The 24249-nt window shown below is 34.7% G+C and overlaps 1 protein-coding gene across 1 annotated transcript in view; it reads right to left on the bottom strand.

Annotated features, from left to right (window-relative positions):
• LOC116845669 overlaps positions 1–19456 on the bottom strand; it is a 72288-nt gene extending 52832 nt beyond the window's left edge. Inside the window, exons 1-2 of the mRNA XM_032818666.1 lie at positions 19303–19456; positions 15509–15644 (exon numbers count right to left, since the gene is read on the bottom strand). Of these exons, the coding sequence (XP_032674557.1) occupies positions 15509–15644 (136 nt within the window). The 5' untranslated portion in view covers positions 19303–19456. The remainder of the gene's footprint in view (positions 1–15508; positions 15645–19302) is intronic.
• Between the last annotated feature and the right edge of the window lie 4793 nt (positions 19457–24249).

Here is a 24249-nt window from a genome sequence, read left to right as displayed (position 1 = left end):
AGAGAGAGAGAGAGAGAGAGAGAGAGAGAGAGAGAGAGAGAGAGAGAGAGAAAGAGAAAGAGAGAATATGTTATTATATAAAATCGCGGATAAATACTTCTTATTTTTTAGATACTGTTTTTCTTAATATAGAGAAATTTACACACAAAAATCAAAATATAGGAAATGGAAATAGAATTTAATATTAATTACGTAATTTGGAGATTGTAAGTAAATGATGTTGAAAAAACTTGCATATTTTTACACAAAATAGGAAAACGGCTTATGATTCTTCGCACTTTCTTATATAATCACAACGTCGGATAATTATTTCGACGTGAAAAATTGTTGATCCTCCCCCTTGGTGTCACAAATAAATACCATAGTAAACTTCACACGCGCCATAATAAGCACACGCGCGCGTAATTACGTGCGACTAAGCGCGCAAACCACCACGCGAGGGTATTTTCTTTTTTACGTCGGTTCTCCCTGCGCGTTTCTGTACATTCTTCTGCCCGCATCCGCAATGACATGCTTATTAGAGGCTCCTTCTTGGAGTCGCGACTGCGCCGAGATCACGCTACATCTGATTACTATTGACTTAACCGGTAACTCCATCCTGCCACCCGGCGATCGGGCATTCCAGGGGAGCGAGCATGCAATCATTAGGTTGTTAGGTGATTGTGGTCGTATCCGAACATCATTACGTTGCACCATTGCGGCAAAGCCGATTCACTCCCACGGCCTACTCGTGCCTCTCACGTTATTAAATACCGTGGAAATGCGACCATTTGGAAATTCTGTATACATCTCTCTCTCTCTCTCTCTCTCTCTCTCTCTCTCTCTTTCTTTCTTCCTCTCTGCCTCTGTCCTCGTCCCGCAGTAGCGCACAACATAATGTTACTCTATATTCTCGTGTTGCTTCGTTGCATTCAAGGAATCCACAACGCACTATCAACAAGTACATCTCAGCAGATGGACTTTTATGATTGTTACAACGTGAAACAATCGATGATGGAAACTTTACAATTTTTCAGTTATACTTACATGAAGCAAATATTGAAAATATTGAATTATTCATTAAATTTACATGAAGCAAATATTGAAAATATTGAATTATTCATTAAATTTATATCATGTAATTAAGTGAATCTCTTGTTATATTAAGGCTCCTGGGAAGTCGCATCATCCATCTCTTTTTAATGACGTCAGAAGCGAGAAAACGCATACTAAAAATTCTTGCAAAATACGTCGAGATAAACAGATATATTCATAAAACGACATTTGCGATCGATTAAATACACTTCTAAAATACTCCGTACACTTTCCTTTTATTCTAAAAATCAATAGATAATCGGAAAATTAATATGACAATATAATGAGGAAATTAGGTTAGAAAAGACAATTGCATATTTATTTTATAATTATCTGTTGATTGTTAGAACAAAAGAAAAGTGTACGGAGTATTTTAGAAGTGTACTTAATCGATCGCAAATGTCGTTTTGTGGATATATCTGTTTATCTCGACGTACTTTGCAGGAATTTTTAACATGCGTTTTCTCGCTTCTGACGTCATTAAAAAGAGATGAATGATGCGATTCCCCAGGAGCTTTAATGCTACAACAAATTTAGTAAAAGTTGCTTTCAAATTTTCATATTATTGACTTAGGCAGAAAGTTTGTTTAGACTCTCTTTTGCAGCAATTAAAATAGAAATTAAATATTAAGATACTGAATAATGTATACATCATTTTTTCGGGCAATATCAAGCCGTCTTCTAGGCTATTTGAATATTTCTTTAATGTAAGATTGGTTCGGTTTTCATTCAAGAATTTATCCAAATGAGTTTTGATGGCTTTTAAAGATTGAAATTTATTTACAACCCCAAAAGAGTGAATTAACAATTTTTCACGTCGAAATAATTACCCGATGCGGTGATTATATCAGAAGATGTCTATGTCGCGTAATATATCTCTCATAAATCTTTTCCCTATTCTATGTAAGAATTTTACATGCAAGTTTTTCCAATATTGTTTATTATGTAAACAATTTATGAGTGATATAAGACAACCTACTCGAAATCCAACAATTTTTTCGGATCAGACACATGTGCTCTCGTGTTGCCATGATGAAAAACAATGCTTTTGCGATTCGCTAACTTCAGACGTGTCTCACGTCAGTATTCTATCGGTAAAGCTTCAACATTCCCTTAAAACGGGATCTGCAATAAGAACTTAAGCCATAAAACTTAAGCTTTAAGCCTGAAGCCATAAGAAATTGACCAATCACAATTAAATATAAGGAAAATAATCGATTGTAATTAATCAATTTCTTATCACTTCAAGTTTTATGACTTAAATTTTCATTTTAAATCCCGCTTAACTCTTTACGTTATAGTGTGTCATATACTTAGATAGCATAAAATCTTCAGAGAATATTCTAGGACGTTCTTAGGATGTATGAATATCTTTAAAACGTCTTTAGAACGTCTTTTGCAAATTTGTGTTATATGAGTATAATGCACCATTTTTAGAGCAGTTTTTACGAATTTAAACTAACTTGTAAAGACTTCGAGGCGGTAAATTTGGATGCATTGTGAAGCTTAGATGTTCCTTTAACAGAATTATCTGCACAGAACATTAAATTTTGCAAATTTAATTATTTATAAATAAATTAATGTAAAAAAAAATTTTTTTTTAAATTCATTTGCCAAAAATATTGTAAAGTAAACCTCTGGAAAAAATAGCCTGGTTGATGCTTCTTGAGCTGTAGATGATGATACAACCTCAAAAATTTTTAAATTCAAGATGGCGAACTCAATATGGTGAACTAAAATACCAATTATCGGGATAAGTTATATTTTTTTCTGTAAATGAGTGAAGTTGAGTCTATGAACAGCTTAAATTCAGGGTTGAGAAGTAACTCATTACTTGTAACGAAGTAACTCATTACTTGTTACAGTTACATTTTTTCGGTAACTGTAACTTAACTTAGTTACTTATTTTTAGTAACTTGTACCTTTTTTAGCAGTAACTTTAATAGTTACTTGGAGAACGTAAAATAAATTTAAGATTATATATAGTAATCGTATATTAATTTAATAAATTTACCAACGTATTTATAGAGCATGTAATTAAATTTTTTTACTTCTACAAGGCTATCATTAAATTTTTATTATATTAAGTACAGATTTGAAATTTATTAATTGGATAAACTAATTAATGTGATATATATTAATTATAAAATTTAATTCTTATATTATAGTAAAGCTTAAAATGTAGGATTTTTGTATTTACAATAATAATTTACAATCATTTAAAAAAAGTAACTTAAAAGTACCGACTTGTTACTTTCTAAGTAATTTTAATTGTAACAAATTTCTTTTCAAAGCCAGTAACTTGTAACTAGTTACTTTTCCCAAAAAAGTAATTTTCCCAATCCTGCTTAAATTTCAAAGAAGTTATTTCAAATTTGTGATTAACGACGCCAAAAACCCTCGGATACCAATTTTCAAGGAAATCGAAGGAGTTTTAAAATTGTCATCTGCCATATTGGATCCGCCAACTTAAATTTTCAAAAACTGACATCAAATTCGCAATTAGCGATCCCAATAACCCCCAGATATCGATTGAACAAACGGAAAGGTTGTGCAGAAAAATTTGAGACTTAAAGGATTAAAGCACATCAAGAAAGCTGTAAAGACTTCTCGCTGAGACTCTGGGACTAATTACATACATTTTATACGTGGCCTTCTTCTATCCTGCGCTGCTGGGCAACCCTGCTTAAAATATTTGATAGAAAATGATTGGATAAGATTGAAATGGATAGAATTCCTATATTGATTTATACGATTTATCATGCACCGAAGCCGTATAACATAAAGTTTATATATTTTAATCATATTTTATGATACTTTTCTTTTCAATCATCTTGAATATTGATGTTTGTATAATAAATTGATATTTCTGTATAATAAATTGATATTTCTGAATTATAGTAAATATCGCATTATGTATTTATTATTATTTTATAATAAACTACTTATAATATTCTTTTATAATAATTCTACTTACTGATAATGATGATTACAAAATAATCAGATAAAAATGAAAAGAATATCTATGTAATTTAATCATATGATGTAATTCAATCTTATGATACTACTCTTTTCCATCATGTTGAATATGAAATTTGGTATAATCAGCTTATATTTATCAATCATAAACAATATATGGTATATGAATTCACTTACGAAATTTCGTAAGTGAGTTGTGAAATATGTGAATCAAAATCACCATAAAATATAATAGACAAATTTTCTATCATTTTCTATCCAACATTTTAAGCAGGGAACTGAACCCGGGCAAGATGACAATATTGCTGCACATTCGTATTTTGCAAAATAAAATATACTGTTAACAGAATCGTGACGGGCATTAATACGTAGAAGGAAGTTGCCTTTATCAGTCACAATTAGTTGCCTGAGAAGTTGTAACTTCGAAATCCTAAAATGTAGGGCATCTAGCTCCGGTCTCTCTTGCACCTGTCCATCAGCGCCGCTGCTCCCGATAAATCTACGGCGAACTTAAACTTTCTCTCTCTTTGTCTACATTGCAAGCACGATCGCGTGGTGAAGACGAAGATCGGCCGATCGCCGATCAACTAGTCGATCAAGGTCAGCTGAGTCGCCGGCGCGACTTTCCACGCCTCCTTCTCTTTCTTCTTCTTTTTCTCCTCTTCTTGTTTATATTATAATCGATTCCACGACGTGATGTAGAGAAGAAGGCAAATGAGCTATCTGGGTGCGAAACCGGTATTATTATTTCAATGAGCCGAGATTTGCTGCCGGTAGGTCGATTAATAACGCGAGAGACCGACGGATATATGAGCAGTCGGATAGTAGTCGATGTCCTTGTTGCGACGTTATTAATGAAGATCTTGCTGAATTAATTCGTAGCCGGTAACAATATGGAAACGTTCTCACGGAAATTCTTGTACTGTCTGACTGGAGACGATATCGGCGATAATCAACGTATCGTCTATTACAAATAATCATTTTAGAAAATGGTAAGCCACATAAAGAAATCAAGAGAGAAAGAAATAAAGGAGAAAAAAAGGGATACATTAGAATTTCGTTGTTTGAGAAAATTGCCACTTAAGCAACTAGAAAGTGGAAACGATGCTCGGAATAACCGCTAATAGCGGAGACGAAGCAGACATTTTTCTCGTGCCGAGCATCAAAGTATCGAAGTAACCTACAAATTGTGACTTTACTTTTACGCGAGCGCAACATGCACTTTATATCGGTCGGACTGTAAATCAACAGTGTACCTTTCTTGGTTTCAGTGGCATCCTCGTGAACGACTTGCATTCCATTTTCATAATAACCGACCTGCCCGATGGCACGCAGCGACCCAAGTGGACTTTCATGATTATTGCAACGTGAAACGCAATTGATGACTTAACAATCTTCTTAATTACATTTATGAAGCAAATATATTTCGTTGAATCATACGATTTATACAACACGATAACGTATATTTTATATTATATTAAAAGTTAGTTTTAGCAATGTATTTGCTAAAACTTACTCTCAGGTTTTTATATTATATTTTACGTAATATTGTTTTGAGCAAATTTTTAGACAGGTTTGAATAATCATAACAAAACTTTGAAATCGATAACGGAAACTTTACGAAATCTTCTTATATTTATGAAGAAAATATATCGCGCATTCAATTAATCTCATTAAATCTATATCATAAAATAATGTAATTTTTTGTGATATCGGTGCGATAACAAATTTACTAAATTTTACATTCAGATTTTCACATTTTGCGCGACATTGTTTTCATATTGCATTTTACATGATATTATTTTGAGCAAATTTCCAGATAGATTTTCATGATAATCGCGGCATGAGATAATCGATAATGAAAAGTTTACATTCGTTGTAATTATATTCATGAAACAAATATATTACGCTAAATTAATCATTAAATTTCTGTCATGCAGTACAAATGTAATACAAACTTGGTATTATATTGATGCAGCACATAGTAAAAAAAAAAAAAAAAAAAAAAAAAAAAAAAAAAAAAAAAAAAAAAAAAAAAAAAAAAAAAAAATATATATATAGTCGTATACGTCTACATAAAAAAAAAATGATGAATGAAAAAAGTCAATTAAATATCGATATCGCATACCAGAAGCATTTACTTCGATTGTATTTGTGTAATACTATCTCTTTCGCTTCGTGAACATGTATAATTAGCATGATTATATGTAGCTATATAGAGACAAAATTCATATGTAATATGCGGTTTCTTTCGCGTATTTCTATATTTCGTCATTCTATCCGATAAATATGAGTGCCACATAAAGCACTCATAAGAGACGCAACCTTTACAAATCGACTAGGATAACCCAAACTCACCTTCGCAGTTTTTGTGGGAACGTAGAATAGATTGAAGTGAACATAAAACTCCTATATCGTTTTGCCATATTCGGAATAATAATTGAGATATTAATTCAAGGAGATTGGTGAATGGTCATGCGAGATATGGTAGACAAACAGTGATGACGATATGTGCATGTATACATCAAATCGAATAAAATAACCCTTTATCATTTTGCAAATAACCACGTAGATTTTAGTTATTAATAAAAGAAAATTGTTACACGATTGTATGCGATAATGCACAAACTTTCTTTAAGGCCTTATGCCACTCTGAAGGTCCTAAAATTATACCTAACTTTGATGATTTTTTTGTAAGTAAATAAATTGTTTTATTAAAAATCTATTGAAAGAACTTTATTATACATATGTTAAAATATACCAAACAATTTTTCTTTTTTTATGTATAAAATGGCGGCGTACGGACTCCACTGCGAAACTATTTTTTATTCTCCGTGCAAAACGATGTACAAGATTTCGGAAAAATAGCTGACCCTAGAGCAAAAGTTAAAAAAGTATTATCATCTACATGCTAAAAACTCTTGAAGAATATTTGTTTTGCAGAATATTGATTTTTTAAAAAATGGTGGTCATTTTTACAAAATTTGTCACTTTGACTGAGAAAATTTTGTACAAAAATGTTAATTGCAAAAAGAGATTTCAATATTTTGCAAAGCTCCTGCGTACTTCAAGAGTATTTGACATGTAGATGACAATACTTTTTTTAATTTTGCTCTAGGATTAGCCATTTTTCTGAAATCTTGTACACCATTTTACACGGAGAATGAAAAATAATTTCGCAGTAGAGTCCGTCACTTTGTACGTAAAAAGTAAAGAAAAATTGTTTGTTATACTTTAACATATGTATAATAAAGTCCTTTCAACATATTTTTAATAAAACAATTTAAGGTAAACGTAACGAATTACGCCACTCTAAGCAAAGAGTAATTTTTAAGAAATTATTTTTAAAAAATAAAGTGGTATTAGGTAAGACTATGAATTTTATCTAATATTAATATTGTAAATTAGCAAAAAAACATAAAAATTGAACATAAACAAAATTATTTATATGTACACAAAAGTTAAGTGTGAACTGCAAATGTCCCGAATTATACCCACTGAAATTGTTGGATGTCCCGATTTACGCCACTAATATGTCCCAAATGACGACCTTGATCTGTTTGGATAATTCTAATAAAGGAAATGAAATTTTTACATCTATTATCTATTCAAATATATATTTATTAATTCAAAATAATAAGCATCTTAACTCCTACTAATTTGTTTTAAAATATTATTGCATATCTATAGCGGTTTTGTGTATATGATGTTTTTTATGTGCAAATAAATTCGCTACCTCTGTTATATTATACAAAAACCATATAAGTGTATAATATTTTAATATTTTATTGTCTTTTAATTCAGTTTAATTCATATTAATCATACAAAACTAAAACATTTTGTATTACAATCCAAAAATATCTCATTTTATCATTCTACATGTTATATTATCGTAATAGACACTTAAGAACAAGCTCATAGTCAAAAATGATAGATTTCAATATGAGCTTTTGAAACTACCTTTTACGAAAAATAACGTTATATTTTCATATACTTACTTTGACGGAACTATTTCATATACTTTCACGATTGCTTTCTCGGAATTCTTTAACACTTTTAATCAGCTGTGTTTTATTACGCGTACAAAACAAGTTAAGTTGGCGTTATTTGGGTCAGTGACGTCCTTTGGTACTTTTACCTTATTTATTTGCAAAAAATTATCAAGTTAGACATTTTAAGGCCTTCAGGGTGACATAAGACCTTAATTAATATCTAAAACTCTATATGGTCATTTGCAAAATAGTAGAAGACTTTTCATGTTCAGTTTGACTTAATATATAAATACACAACTGTAGATGGCGCCATTACAGCTCATCTACCATATCGCGTGTGATCCCTCACTAATATTCTTTAATTAACATCTCGACTATTATTGCGAACATCGTAAAACAGGACTTTTACGTTCACCTGAATCCGTTCTACGTTCCCACGAAAATTGCGGGAACGAGTCTGGGACATCATATAATATAATCTCGAGAATATTTTCGCGTATTTCGTCATTCTATCCGTAAATATGAGTGACACATGAACCATTTATAAGGGACGCAACCTTTGCGAATCGACTATTATTGCGAACATCGCAAAACGGGACTTTTACGTTCATCCGAATCCGTTCTACGTTCCCACGAAAATTGCGGGAACGAATCTGGGACATCATATAATATAATCTCGAGAATATTTTCGCGTATTTCGTCATTCTATCCGTAAATATGAGTGACACATGAACCATTTATAAGGGACGCAACCTTTGCGAATCGACTATTATTGCGAACATCGCAAAACGGGACTTTTACGTTCATCCGAATCCGTTCTACGTTCCCACGAAAATTGCGGGAACGAATCTGGGACATCATATAATATAATCTCGAGAATATTTTCGCGTATTTCGTCATTCTATCCGTAAATATGAGTGACACATGAACCATTTATAAGGGACGCAACCTTTGCGAATCGACTATTATTGCGAACATCGCAAAACGGGACTTTTACGTTCATCCGAATCCGTTCTACGTTCCCACGAAAATTGCGGGAACGAATCTGGGACATCATATAATATAATCTCGAGAATATTTTCGCGTATTTCGTCATTCTATCCGTAAATATGAGTGACACATGAACCATTTATAAGGGACGCAACCTTTGCGAATCGACTATTATTGCGAACATCGCAAAACGGGACTTTTACGTTCATCCGAATCCGTTCTACGTTCCCACGAAAATTGCGGGAACGAATCTGGGACATCATATAATATAATCTCGAGAATATTTTCGCGTATTTCGTCATTCTATCCGTAAATATGAGTGACACATGAACCATTTATAAGGGACGCAACCTTTGCGAATCGACTATTATTGCGAACATCGCAAAACGGGACTTTTACGTTCATCCGAATCCGTTCTACGTTCCCACGAAAATTGCGGGAACGAATCTGGGACATCATATAATATAATCTCGAGAATATTTTCGCGTATTTCGTCATTCTATCCGTAAATATGAGTGACACATGAACCATTTATAAGGGACGCAACCTTTGCGAATCGACTATTATTGCGAACATCGCAAAACGGGACTTTTACGTTCATCCGAATCCGTTCTACGTTCCCACGAAAATTGCGGGAACGAATCTGGGACATCATATAATATAATCTCGAGAATATTTTCGCGTATTTCGTCATTCTATCCGTAAATATGAGTGACACATGAACCATTTATAAGGGACGCAACCTTTGCGAATCGACTATTATTGCGAACATCGCAAAACGGGACTTTTACGTTCATCCGAATCCGTTCTACGTTCCCACGAAAATTGCGGGAACGAATCTGGGACATCATATAATATAATCTCGAGAATATTTTCGCGTATTTCGTCATTCTATCCGTAAATATGAGTGACACATGAACCATTTATAAGGGACGCAACCTTTGCGAATCGACTATTATTGCGAACATCGCAAAACGGGACTTTTACGTTCATCCGAATCCGTTCTACGTTCCCACGAAAATTGCGGGAACGAATCTGGGACATCATATAATATAATCTCGAGAATATTTTCGCGTATTTCGTCATTCTATCCGTAAATATGAGTGACACATGAACCATTTATAAGGGACGCAACCTTTGCGAATCGACTATTATTGCGAACATCGCAAAACGGGACTTTTACGTTCATCCGAATCCGTTCTACGTTCCCACGAAAATTGCGGGAACGAATCTGGGACATCATATAATATAATCTCGAGAATATTTTCGCGTATTTCGTCATTCTATCCGTAAATATGAGTGACACATGAACCATTTATAAGGGACGCAACCTTTGCGAATCGACTATTATTGCGAACATCGCAAAACGGGACTTTTACGTTCATCCGAATCCGTTCTACGTTCCCACGAAAATTGCGGGAACGAATCTGGGACATCATATAATATAATCTCGAGAATATTTTCGCGTATTTCGTCATTCTATCCGTAAATATGAGTGACACATGAACCATTTATAAGGGACGCAACCTTTGCGAATCGACTATTATTGCGAACATCGCAAAACGGGACTTTTACGTTCATCCGAATCCGTTCTACGTTCCCACGAAAATTGCGGGAACGAATCTGGGACATCATATAATATAATCTCGAGAATATTTTCGCGTATTTCGTCATTCTATCCGTAAATATGAGTGACACATGAACCATTTATAAGGGACGCAACCTTTGCGAATCGACTATTATTGCGAACATCGCAAAACGGGACTTTTACGTTCATCCGAATCCGTTCTACGTTCCCACGAAAATTGCGGGAACGAATCTGGGACATCATATAATATAATCTCGAGAATATTTTCGCGTATTTCGTCATTCTATCCGTAAATATGAGTGACACATGAACCATTTATAAGGGACGCAACCTTTGCGAATCGACTATTATTGCGAACATCGCAAAACGGGACTTTTACGTTCATCCGAATCCGTTCTACGTTCCCACGAAAATTGCGGGAACGAATCTGGGACATCATATAATATAATCTCGAGAATATTTTCGCGTATTTCGTCATTCTATCCGTAAATATGAGTGACACATGAACCATTTATAAGGGACGCAACCTTTGCGAATCGACTATTATTGCGAACATCGCAAAACGGGACTTTTACGTTCATCCGAATCCGTTCTACGTTCCCACGAAAATTGCGGGAACGAATCTGGGACATCATATAATATAATCTCGAGAATATTTTCGCGTATTTCGTCATTCTATCCGTAAATATGAGTGACACATGAACCATTTATAAGGGACGCAACCTTTGCGAATCGACTATTATTGCGAACATCGCAAAACGGGACTTTTACGTTCATCCGAATCCGTTCTACGTTCCCACGAAAATTGCGGGAACGAATCTGGGACATCATATAATATAATCTCGAGAATATTTTCGCGTATTTCGTCATTCTATCCGTAAATATGAGTGACACATGAACCATTTATAAGGGACGCAACCTTTGCGAATCGACTATTATTGCGAACATCGCAAAACGGGACTTTTACGTTCATCCGAATCCGTTCTACGTTCCCACGAAAATTGCGGGAACGAATCTGGGACATCATATAATATAATCTCGAGAATATTTTCGCGTATTTCGTCATTCTATCCGTAAATATGAGTGACACATGAACCATTTATAAGGGACGCAACCTTTGCGAATCGACTATTATTGCGAACATCGCAAAACGGGACTTTTACGTTCATCCGAATCCGTTCTACGTTCCCACGAAAATTGCGGGAACGAATCTGGGACATCATATAATATAATCTCGAGAATATTTTCGCGTATTTCGTCATTCTATCCGTAAATATGAGTGACACATGAACCATTTATAAGGGACGCAACCTTTGCGAATCGACTATTATTGCGAACATCGCAAAACGGGACTTTTACGTTCATCCGAATCCGTTCTACGTTCCCACGAAAATTGCGGGAACGAATCTGGGACATCATATAATATAATCTCGAGAATATTTTCGCGTATTTCGTCATTCTATCCGTAAATATGAGTGACACATGAACCATTTATAAGGGACGCAACCTTTGCGAATCGACTATTATTGCGAACATCGCAAAACGGGACTTTTACGTTCATCCGAATCCGTTCTACGTTCCCACGAAAATTGCGGGAACGAATCTGGGACATCATATAATATAATCTCGAGAATATTTTCGCGTATTTCGTCATTCTATCCGTAAATATGAGTGACACATGAACCATTTATAAGGGACGCAACCTTTGCGAATCGACTATTATTGCGAACATCGCAAAACGGGACTTTTACGTTCATCCGAATCCGTTCTACGTTCCCACGAAAATTGCGGGAACGAATCTGGGACATCATATAATATAATCTCGAGAATATTTTCGCGTATTTCGTCATTCTATCCGTAAATATGAGTGACACATGAACCATTTATAAGGGACGCAACCTTTGCGAATCGACTATTATTGCGAACATCGCAAAACGGGACTTTTACGTTCATCCGAATCCGTTCTACGTTCCCACGAAAATTGCGGGAACGAATCTGGGACATCATATAATATAATCTCGAGAATATTTTCGCGTATTTCGTCATTCTATCCGTAAATATGAGTGACACATGAACCATTTATAAGGGACGCAACCTTTGCGAATCGACTATTATTGCGAACATCGCAAAACGGGACTTTTACGTTCATCCGAATCCGTTCTACGTTCCCACGAAAATTGCGGGAACGAATCTGGGACATCATATAATATAATCTCGAGAATATTTTCGCGTATTTCGTCATTCTATCCGTAAATATGAGTGACACATGAACCATTTATAAGGGACGCAACCTTTGCGAATCGACTATTATTGCGAACATCGCAAAACGGGACTTTTACGTTCATCCGAATCCGTTCTACGTTCCCACGAAAATTGCGGGAACGAATCTGGGACATCATATAATATAATCTCGAGAATATTTTCGCGTATTTCGTCATTCTATCCGTAAATATGAGTGACACATGAACCATTTATAAGGGACGCAACCTTTGCGAATCGACTATTATTGCGAACATCGCAAAACGGGACTTTTACGTTCATCCGAATCCGTTCTACGTTCCCACGAAAATTGCGGGAACGAATCTGGGACATCATATAATATAATCTCGAGAATATTTTCGCGTATTTCGTCATTCTATCCGTAAATATGAGTGACACATGAACCATTCATAAGGGACGCAACCTTTGCAAATCGACTAGTATATAAAGTTGCTGCCAAATTCACGTGCATACACCTGTCTACCTGGAGAGCCTTTGACGGAGCGCGGCGGAACGCGCCGAGAAAGTGCATCTGACGCGCGCGCGCGCGCGATAACTAATCGTGAGGAAAGTTTGCGTCGCGGTATTATCGGGCGTACGTATACATACACACGTGTACATGTACACATATACCGTCGGCTCGCAACAAGTGGACGTGTGGCGGCGCGGTAACCCACCTACGCCTGGCCGCGCGATCAAAAGTGAATACCCCGGGCGTGCTTGCACAAGAGCCGCGGCCGAGAGAGGCTCGTCTCCGTCTTTTAAAAGGTACACGTAGCTCGTGAAATTGCGCGAGGAGGCCCCTTCTTAGCGTGTGTATCAGCATTGTAACCTCGATTCCTCCGAGACACGGTGCGCAGTGCCGTGCCGAGCGGCGCGATCGCCCTCTCTTCCGCGAGCCAGCACGATGAAAGTCCGCGTGATGCGCCGTCGCGACTGTGTTTCACGGCTTTGCCGGCGTTTTACGCGCGAGTGATCCAATTGAGATCGCCCGGAGTGCTGTCGTGCGCGAGATATCGCCGCGTTACAGCCTACGGAGATGCCTCCACCCGTGAAAATCCATCCGATCGGGCCGACATTCGCGAGCGACTGAATCGTCTCGGTGCTCAGCGCGCTCAAGATCGCCGCGAGGTTTTCTTTCTTACAGGTCAGAGAGATCTTCGTTACGAAGTAACGATAAGTTAACTTTCTTCAGTCATGCCGAATAAATAACAAGCAAATACCAAGTCGCGTTGTTGGTCATATTATTCGTCAAATTTATTAACAATATTCCCAAGTTTTTCATAATCTCGTATTCGATTTTACTTGAAAAACATACGGGAACAAAAATATTATTCAACCAATAGAATTGGTTAATAGCAGTGTAACTAGAGTACACCTTCTTGATTCAATAGCAATATCACTGATGCTAATACGCGAGTTATTAAAACAATATATGCTGTATTAGTTTCAATGATATTGCTGAAGTTAAAAAAGTTTTACTCCAATTGCAAGGATGTTGATGAATTCTATTGAAAAGTGTTCCCAGAGAATTCAAGAAGAACTCAGTCGTATGTCACAACTTCCGAGTTCATTATTAGATGCAAAAATTCTTTTCACTGAACTGAACTTTAAAGAATTTTTTTTGCATTGAAAATAAACTCAGAATTGATGACATACGACTGAATTCTTTTTCAATTCTTTTTCAATTCTTTGTGTTACTTGAGAATAAAAAGTTTCTCAAGTTTTTCGTAATCTCATGTTCGATTTTACTTGAAAAACACACGCGTACAAAAATACTATTAAAACAAAGTACAATAAAATTGGCCAACAGCAACTAGAGTACACCTTCTTGATTCAATAGCAATATCACTGATGCTAATACGCGAGTTATTAAAACAATACGTGATGTATTAGTTCAATGATATTGCTGTTAAAGTCAAGAAAGTTTTACTCCAGTTGCAAGGCTGTTGATCAACTCTATTGAAGAGTTTTCTTTCTGTGCGCGACGAATCTCTTGTGTCGATCTAACGTCGACTACGACGAATTGGAGAGATCACAGAAAGTTGATCGACCCTCTATCGATCGCGTGTCTCTCTCAGTAATCATGAAACAACTACAACCTCCGAGGCTATTATCCTCCGCGTATTATCACAACCAATCAAAGGACAAGCGAAAAATCTATTCGCGGAGATCGCGTGTAAACGTAACCAACAGCGCATTACGTAGCGCTGTAGTAACATTAAATCGCTATTTTCATTCTGCTTCACGCAACGAGTAGCTGGATCCGTTAATTCTGGAATTTCTTGGAGCCCCGAAACGAGAAGTAGATAAGATAATGCAGACTAATGTTGTGCGCAGAGAGAACGATTTGATTGAATCAAATAAATATTCCTTTGGAACAGTCCAAACAATTTTTGATCGATCGAACAAAATTTTACTTAACAAAAATATTTATTTGCGACTTAGTTCCAAAAACATTTTTTTGTCGTGTCAATCAAAAAATTGATTTCGACCATTCCAAAGAAACATTTATTTGATTCAGTCGTTCTCTCCGCGCGATAAACAGTAGCATCGCGATGGACAGGAGTAATTTTGCCCCGTCACGGGCGCACCATGGGAATAACACAGTGCGGCAGATACTTACGGTTCGCGCACTTCTGGGCTATCGGAAGAGACAGGAATCTTCCAGGTTTGTTGCCGTGCGGTCGAGCCTCATTGATCGCCGGTTCGGCGTTGACGAACGCCGCGAACAGCACTAGGGCCAGCGGCACCAGCATCATCTGGAGAATCATCGCGCAGAATGACAGATATTGGTTATTATGTTGCATTACGGTACGCAGAACAGCTTTATTTCATGCAATTTAGATTAGCTTCCGTAATTCTTACTACAAACGGACACAATTTCCTCGTACGCAGAGAGAACGATTTATTGAATCAAATAAATGTTTCTTTGGAATAGTCCAAACAAATTATTTGGTGGACACAACAAAAGTATTTCTTTGGAATTAAGCAAATCAATATTTTTGTTACGTCCAACAAAATTTTGTTCGATCAATCAAAACATTTGTTTGGACTGTTTCAAAGAAGTGTTTATTTAATTCAACCAAATCGTTCTCTCTGTGTACAGCATATTTATATGAAGTATTCACAGAAAAAAAGAGAGAGAGACAACCTTCTAAAAAATGTCTTTAAGATGTCCAAAAGACATCTTATTTACTTAGATGTATTTTAGAAGTTTATTATATCTAGTCATATTTATATATACACAAAAAGTGTCATTCTACTGCAAAAACGCAGTTTTTACTCAGTTTACTTTCTCTCTTCGAAGTAATAGTTACCTTTAACGAAAAACATGTTTTTGATAATAGACTTAAAATATACTCATTGCATGTTTGAGAAGAGCTTATTTTATTACTTAATCAAAAGAAGCAATTATGCTTTTTACAAGAATATTATATATCTTTATCAAAGAGAAAGTTAGTTTGACTCTATGTAAGTAAGCGAGCAGAATTTTTATTTTAAATTAACCTTCTCTTTTTGACATTATGTGCTGCTTTCAAGCAACATCGATTTCTCATGAGTTATATGCAAGAACGGTGAATACAGGACGCACTTATTTAACACTGTAGGTCTGAAGCAACTTGCCTGTTTTGTTCGTCGGTGTCTCAGCAGTTTCGATTTTGACATACGAGCAACGTAATGTATTTTTTATGAAAAACATATTATTTCGAAAATGTACAATAACATATATAATTGACATTCAACAGACATAATTTACTTCATTAAAACACCAACAATTTTTTTCTTTAAATGTTTTTAAGTCTGCCAAAAAGGATTAATACTTTTCATGGAAATGCTAAACTTGCTTGAATTCAGAATATATTTTGAATAAATTTGGTACTTATGATGAACTTATGACAGATTTGCGAATGTATATAAACTTGTGACATATATAAACAAGTGACATTTATTTGAATGTAGTACGCATTTTTCTGTGTGCATTTCTTTTTGCGACTGATATTGTAAAAAGTTGCGTCGTGAACTTGAACGTTTCACTCGAGTGCTTCTCCGTTCACGCTCTCCTCTTTATTTTACAAGACAACAGTAGGCAGGAGAAATCGAAGAGCCTCGAACACAATCTTTCACAACTAATGGTGAAAATTTTTTGTATGGAAAATTGAAAAGACAAGCAAATTAACCCATTAACGTCCAAAGGTGCTGAAATTTTACGTTGATTTGAGCCATTTATTTTACTACGGAAATGAGGTCTCTTGTTTATAAAGAGCACCATTCCTACCAATTTCGATGTTGCTCTATCGAATAACTTTGAGAAAATTTTTAAAAAATTGCAATTTATGCATAATTTTTGCATAATAAAATAAAAGAACGCATAGTTTTTGCCAAAGCTAATTTTTTCTTCTTCCGCTATTTTCTCCACAAAAACGTGTTGTATCACTCGTTTAAAACGTGACACTTTAACTTAAAAAATATGCCATGGACATTTTTTTCAATAAACATGGCAGTACCAAAATGACGGTTGATTCAAAGCGTTTAATTCGAATTTTCGTTTATATTTGGTTATCGAAATTATTTTAGGTTCAATGTTACTACAAAATTACATAATTATATAGTAAAACAATATATAGTAAAAGAGCGACATCGAAATTGGTAGAAAAGGGACCTTTTATAAACAACAGACCTCATTTCCGTAGTAAATGGCTCAAATCAACGTAAAATTTCAACACATTTGGGCGTTAGTGGATTAAATATGACCAATTATCACTGCTAATCGTGGTTAGCGTAAACAGAAACGTTATCATGCGCAAGACATTGTCGCGTCCAGAATTTGTCACATCTTACGTATCAATAAAAGAAATGAACTTCTTTTTTCAAGGATCATTCGAGATTCCTGCGAGATAAAACCCCGTCTGCAAACCGTCAACAAGTGTGTGTGTACGCGTACGTGCATTAAGAAGACTGGAAGGAGATTTTCAGATTGCCTGAAAATTGTGCTTATTCTTTCACAATTCTTTATGACAAACTGAATGAATATGGAAATGTTATTTTGACGTGTATTTATACAACATATAATGAGAAGAAAAATACAATTTTGATGATCAAATATTCAATATAAATGTATGGTACATGCAGTTAAAATATGTTTCGTTTTTCTTTTCAAAGTCGTCATTTTGCAGTAATAAGTTGATTCTCAGTGATTCAATTAAGCTGAATTTTACGTAGAAAATTTCCATAAGCTTGTCGTTATCGTGTGAACTACTATAATAGAAATTGAATAAAAGTTAACAAAATTGCAAATATCTTAATGGAATATTATTAAATTTTCAGTTCTTTCATAGTAAAAAAATTAACATTTCAAAATTAAATATTTTCAAGAGTTTGTCAGTGGTTCATACGATAACGACAGTCTTACGGAAATTTTTTACCTAAAATTCAGCTTAATTGAACCACCGAGAGTCAAGATATTACTGCAAAATGACGATCTTGAGAAGAAAAACGAAATATATTTTAACTATATGTACCATAGACTTATATTGAGTATTTGATCATCAAAATTATATTTTTCTTTTCTTTATATGTTGTATAAATACACGTCAAAATAACATTTTCGCATATTCATTCAGCTTGTCATAAAGAATTGTGAAACAAACACGATTTTTAAACAATCCGACCCTCCGTCCCCTTAACGGGGTTGCCGGTTCATTGAAATATCTGTTTAGTCGTTCGGACCTCGCGATTTCATCGCGGCTTATTGCGATCGCGCGCGGGACAGCCGGTGAGAGTTTCGTTCATACATAACGCCGTTGACATGCAGGTACGCGACACACTGCGCGGACACATTCGGTTCCTTTCCATCGACAGAGGTTTCTTTTGGGGAGTGTCTCGTCTAACGAAGCTGCAAGACCGTCCTTTCTTTTCCTGTCTTTCTCACCGGCGATATCATCTGTCACGTCAGCCGACTCGCCGGAACGCGACGCGACGCGATCGATCGGAAATTTCTCCGGTCAACGTCATCGAGAAGCAGGACAGATCTAATTTGCATTCGGATCTCAGCACGAAAATAACATCGAGGAGCTAAGTAAATTCGAAACGCTTCAACGGATCTGCAGGGGGTTTGGGCACGCGTGTGTACGTGTGTTTGTGCGAGAAGCTTCGTTGTCAAGTTGGGATCGGATTTCGCTCAGTTCAATTTTCGATGCTGCGGATGAAGGAAAGTGTATCTCACCGAACCGTCGTGTTTGAATCGTCGCGTAGGCACGCGGAGTCTCTCGCCTTTCGTCCGTAGCATCGAAATTTGAACTCACCGAAATGATGTCGCAAAAGTCTCGATCCTCAACAACGACGTCGATGGCGACATCGACAGCAACAATGACAACAACGAAGACGACGACGATTTCGACGTACAATTTCGGCACTCACCTTGTATCACTTGTCTCTTGGAAAACTAAGGATAGACGTGGAAGATGACGGTTAAAGAAACGTGGTCACTGATAGGATATGGAGAGACGGGCACCTTCACCGTCGATTATATAGAAATGGTCCCCACCAGAGACCCAGCTGGCTCATCCCACCCTTCGCTACAAGGACCCAGCGAGACGCGCCGACGGATCGAGACCTTAGTCATAATTAGTGCGGATAATTAGGGGTTACAGATCCGCGGATCGATTCTCGTGATCCCGCAGTGTGTCCTCGGAATCCTCCGCGGGAGATCGTCCTCGCAGATCTCTCGCTTTCTTTCGTCGCGCGCCAAATCCGGTCGCGCTTCCACGAATCCAAAAGGACGGATTTAATGGAGGTGGAGGAGGAGGAAGAAGAGAAGGATGCCGGAGTCGATAATTCATTAATACAGTAAATAACGCGACTGACTTACGCAATTATTGCGTAAGACCCGCAGATGCTATCGACGAACTACTTCGTTAATTTCAGTCAAGTCGATTGAGCACATTTATGATGCATGAAACGACTCGCGAGCTATATAATCCGTGGCCGGATTAATCTCCTATCGCGCTAATCTCTATTTCTAAAAGCAATTACCGCGATATTATGAAATCGTCTAAAATAAAACTCGATCGTGCTTATTTTCATCATTCAATTGAATTTATCGCGCTCATCAAAATAATGTTGACGATAAAGTTATTGTAAACTGAGCAAAAAATCAAGTGAAAAGAGTTAAACCTCGGAATTGCGTAAATTTTGCCGCACAAACTACGATCGAGCTAAATCAACAAGCTGACCTATTCAGGTTATAAAATCAAGAGTAAATAGCAAATAAATCACAAAAAAACACAAAGAATCAACACACACACACACACACACATATATTTCATAGTTTATATATATATATATATATATATATATATATATATATATATAAACTATGAAATAAAAAATTGAATAAAATAAAATAAAATAAACTTCGAAAGATAAAAAAATTAAATATAAAATTAAATAAATTGCAAAATCACAAAATCAAATAAAGTGCATAATTAAGGAATCAACTAAGGTAAAATAAACTATGAAATAAAAAATGAAATAAATTGTAAAACCAAATTGTAAAACCATAAATTGCAAAATTATAAATTGCAAAATTAAATGAAATTTAAAATAAAAAATCAAATAAATTGTGTAATTAACAATAAAAGTTACAAATAAGCGAACATAAAAATAAATGGTTAAATGAAATTGAAACGTAGTTGTTCCATATAATATAAATGTCTTCTTGAAGTGTTTACTGCATAATATGAGTAACCAGTTTACTTCTGGTAGAAGATAAATAAATCGAAAAATAAGTATGGTCAATAATGTGCTGGATTGTTTTGAAATCCTCTTGTGGGTAATAATAACCCATATTTTGAGTCACAATTTACAGAACAAAAAATTAAAATAATACCAAAATTCTGTTAGAAAAATTAGAGCAGTTAGTTTGTGACATTTAACTCTGAAATTGAATTTGTTTAACTCAATTAAAATTTAAAAAAGATCCATTAAAATGATTTTAATGGATCTTATTTTTATAAAATATTACATCTTGCTATATTATATTATATATTCGTATAGAATTAAAACGTAGCAATTAAAAGAGTTTATGAAAATTTTTAACAGGCTTATTAGTTGTATTTTTAAAAGCGCAACTGAAACGACGGAGATCGTTCGACGGTACGTCGAACCGATCGGTCTCAAAGCGACTCGGCGATCGATCGATCAATGTTCACCTATATTTTTACTCGCGCGTTTAATGATAGGATAGGCTGAAATTAACAGGTAATAACAGTGAACTCTTTATTCCCACAACTCTACCGACGGCGCGATACCGGTCGATTATGAGATCCGCGATCTGTAACTAATTCCCTCGCGCTTTTCAAAGCCGCATGACTAATGTCCACACGATTTACGAGTTCAACGTTCTCGCTAAACTGAGCCTTGAACGTTATTTCCGCGAAAGTTGACCTAAATTAAGCGCCAGACTAAATTTGGTCAACCACATTTTTTTGCTCTTTAAAACTAACTCGCGAAGATTCGTTTGCTTTTTATAAAATACGCCCATGGATGTCGCTTTGTATATTCTTGCCGAGATGAAATACCTGATTCAAACTTTACTCGAGCGCGAAAATATCATATTCAGCAAATTTGAGATTTCCTAGAAATGTCTGCCAATACATCCGAAATTTTTAGAAAGCAGCAACAGCATAATTGGAGAAAAGTATCTGGAATATAAAAGAATATAAGTAATAATAACAGAAATTTACTTATATTACACATACACACACACACATATATATATTTACTTATACTAATTTGCTTATTAATACTTAATTTGTTATATTTACTTATATTAACATATATATTTTTATAATGAAAAAATTTTGTTCAAATGGAAGAATATAAATTTTCTAAAAACTATAGTTTTTTTTTATAGAAGCAATTGTATATTCTATTAAAATTTTTATAATGTTTTTCATTCCATTTTTTCATTTCAATTTTTTATTTCAATATTTCATTCAAATTTTCATAATTTTTATAATATTTTCATTTAAATAAAAAAATTTAAATTCAATTAAATAGGCCACCGCGCAAATAAATATATTTTAACGTTTAAATACTTTTTCTCTCAGTGCAGCAGCTGCAGCAGATTTGAAGCGTGTGATGGACTGCAATTTTTTGGACGGTTTATCACGAGATGCCGCACCCATATATTAGAAGTCTCGCGTTAATCGACGTCCGGCCTAGAAAGGAAAAGCATATTTTGTTCGAACACTTGTCGGAGTGTTTATCATCGCGATGAGTTTGAGACGAGTCGCTCCAGTCAACACCAGCACACGCAACAATATCGTAGATAAAAAGACTTTCCATTTCTTTGAGTCTCAACTGAGCGATGCGACGAATGGACCCGTCGCGCGTCTCTCTTTCTCGTTTCATATGTTAATACAGGGTCTTTTTGAGACGAAGCTCTTTGACGGAACAATCGCGCGACAATCGTTGAATTCACTTGCCGTTAATGTAACTTATGTTATATAAGCGCGGTGAGAAATATGAAGAGATGGAATATGATATTGTTTTCTACACGAACTTATATTAAGTGCTGTCGATGCTCGTTTCATTTTAAATTCATTGTGAATCCTGTCAGCGACGGTTGGAGACAGACAAATTAGTTTTTAAAGTCAAACAAACAAAGATATTGAGTGCTCTGATGGTAAACAACTAGTAAAAATAGTAGGCTAACAGCCTGGATGCTGAATGCGATAATTTGAACCTTTGCGGAAGAATAAAATTGTTATATAAAATGTTATAAAACTTTTAAAAATCACTCGTTACCGTCATTCGTTACTTATTTTAAAAAATAACGAGTTGTTATAATTTCTGTTACTAACGAAAGATAAAAAAAAAAAAACACCAAATTTTTACTAAAAAAGCTTATAAAGCAATGGCGTTAAAGCAGAAAGTTAAGGAATGTTAGAATAGTTAGGGAAAGTTACTTCTTAGAAATAACTCTTTATCATTACTTTTATTTTAAAAAATTATTCGTAACTCAAGAAGCGTAATTAGTATTAGTATAACGGAAAGAAATAAAAAAATGCAGTTGCCAAGTCGTTATTGAAAAATAGTTTATAACATTGATAGTGTCACAAGTAAAAATCGGTTTATGCCGGAAAAATAGTCAAAAGCTAATAACAAAACGTTTTTAGTAAAACTATATTTCTCAAAAAGTCATTTACTAAATGTGTTTAACAAAATATATTTTTGACAATGTGTGGAGTACACAAATATTAAGAACAAAATTAGGAATGTTATTTATCATATACTGCTAATAGTAATGTTTGACAAAAATGATGTTGTTAATAATATTTGCTATCAACATCCTTTGATCAACATCCTTTGAGAGCGCAAAATGAGGGATTATAAAAATAATGTTATTGACAATATTGGTGACAAAGTTACCAGCGTTTTAACAAAAAAAAAATACTTTTTGTCATTAACACTTATTACCTGTAAAATATTGGAGATAAATGTAATTAGCAATTTTTCTTCCAAAATGACAAAATTAATAACGAAATCTGATTAGCTTGTTTTGACAACTTGTTGAAAACGATTGTTTTCAGTACTTCTATGTTATAGCTTTACATTTGTCGATAACAGTATTAAAGACACACATTATTAACAGTGTTATTATTAGTGTAAACGAGTTCTAACGGGAAATGCCACGAATCGGAAAATAGGAAAATGAATTATTTAAATAATTTTATTTTACAAAGACGGTTATACAAACAATTTATTCTCATATCATTATTAAGTAACACTTAAACAATAAATTGTGTAAATTTCATTAAAAAAAGAAAACAATTTTCTTAGATACATTAATAGCAACGATAGGTTGCTATTAATAGATCGTGAAATTTCTTCTCGAGTGGTGAAGAAAATAACTCACTCTTTACTAATCTGAAATCCTAAAAAATGAAGAAAATTTCTTTAATATATCTTTGTGTCTTTAATTAAGCACAGGAGTTTTGCAAAATTTACATTTTTTGTATAAAATGACGACTATTAAAACTGAAAACTTGAATTGAACTTGAAAAAACACTAACCACTATCTAATTTTACTACAAACTATTTTTATCCAATTTTTCAAAAAGTTTAAACAAGAAAAAAGCCCCATCTCTTTAACTAAAGACGTATATTTTAAAGTATTCTTTCCAGTTTAATTCTCTTTTAACATATTATTTCTTAACCCTGACGGCAATCAATGCTTCGACAAATATCTGAAAAAAGATATGCAGGAATACCGACTAAAATATAAAATCAAAAAGAAAGAGAGAAAGAGGGAGGGAGAGAGAGAGAGAGAGAGAGAGAGAGAGAGAGAGAGAGAGAGAG

Source organism: Odontomachus brunneus, unplaced genomic scaffold (genome assembly GCF_010583005.1).
Source record: "Odontomachus brunneus isolate Ranch 3 - 2012 unplaced genomic scaffold, Obru_v1 Obru_scaffold_055, whole genome shotgun sequence".
Lineage (NCBI taxonomy): Eukaryota > Metazoa > Arthropoda > Insecta > Hymenoptera > Formicidae > Odontomachus > Odontomachus brunneus.
Note: the sequence above shows the minus strand (reverse complement) of the source record. Positions and strands in the feature narration are given on the sequence as shown.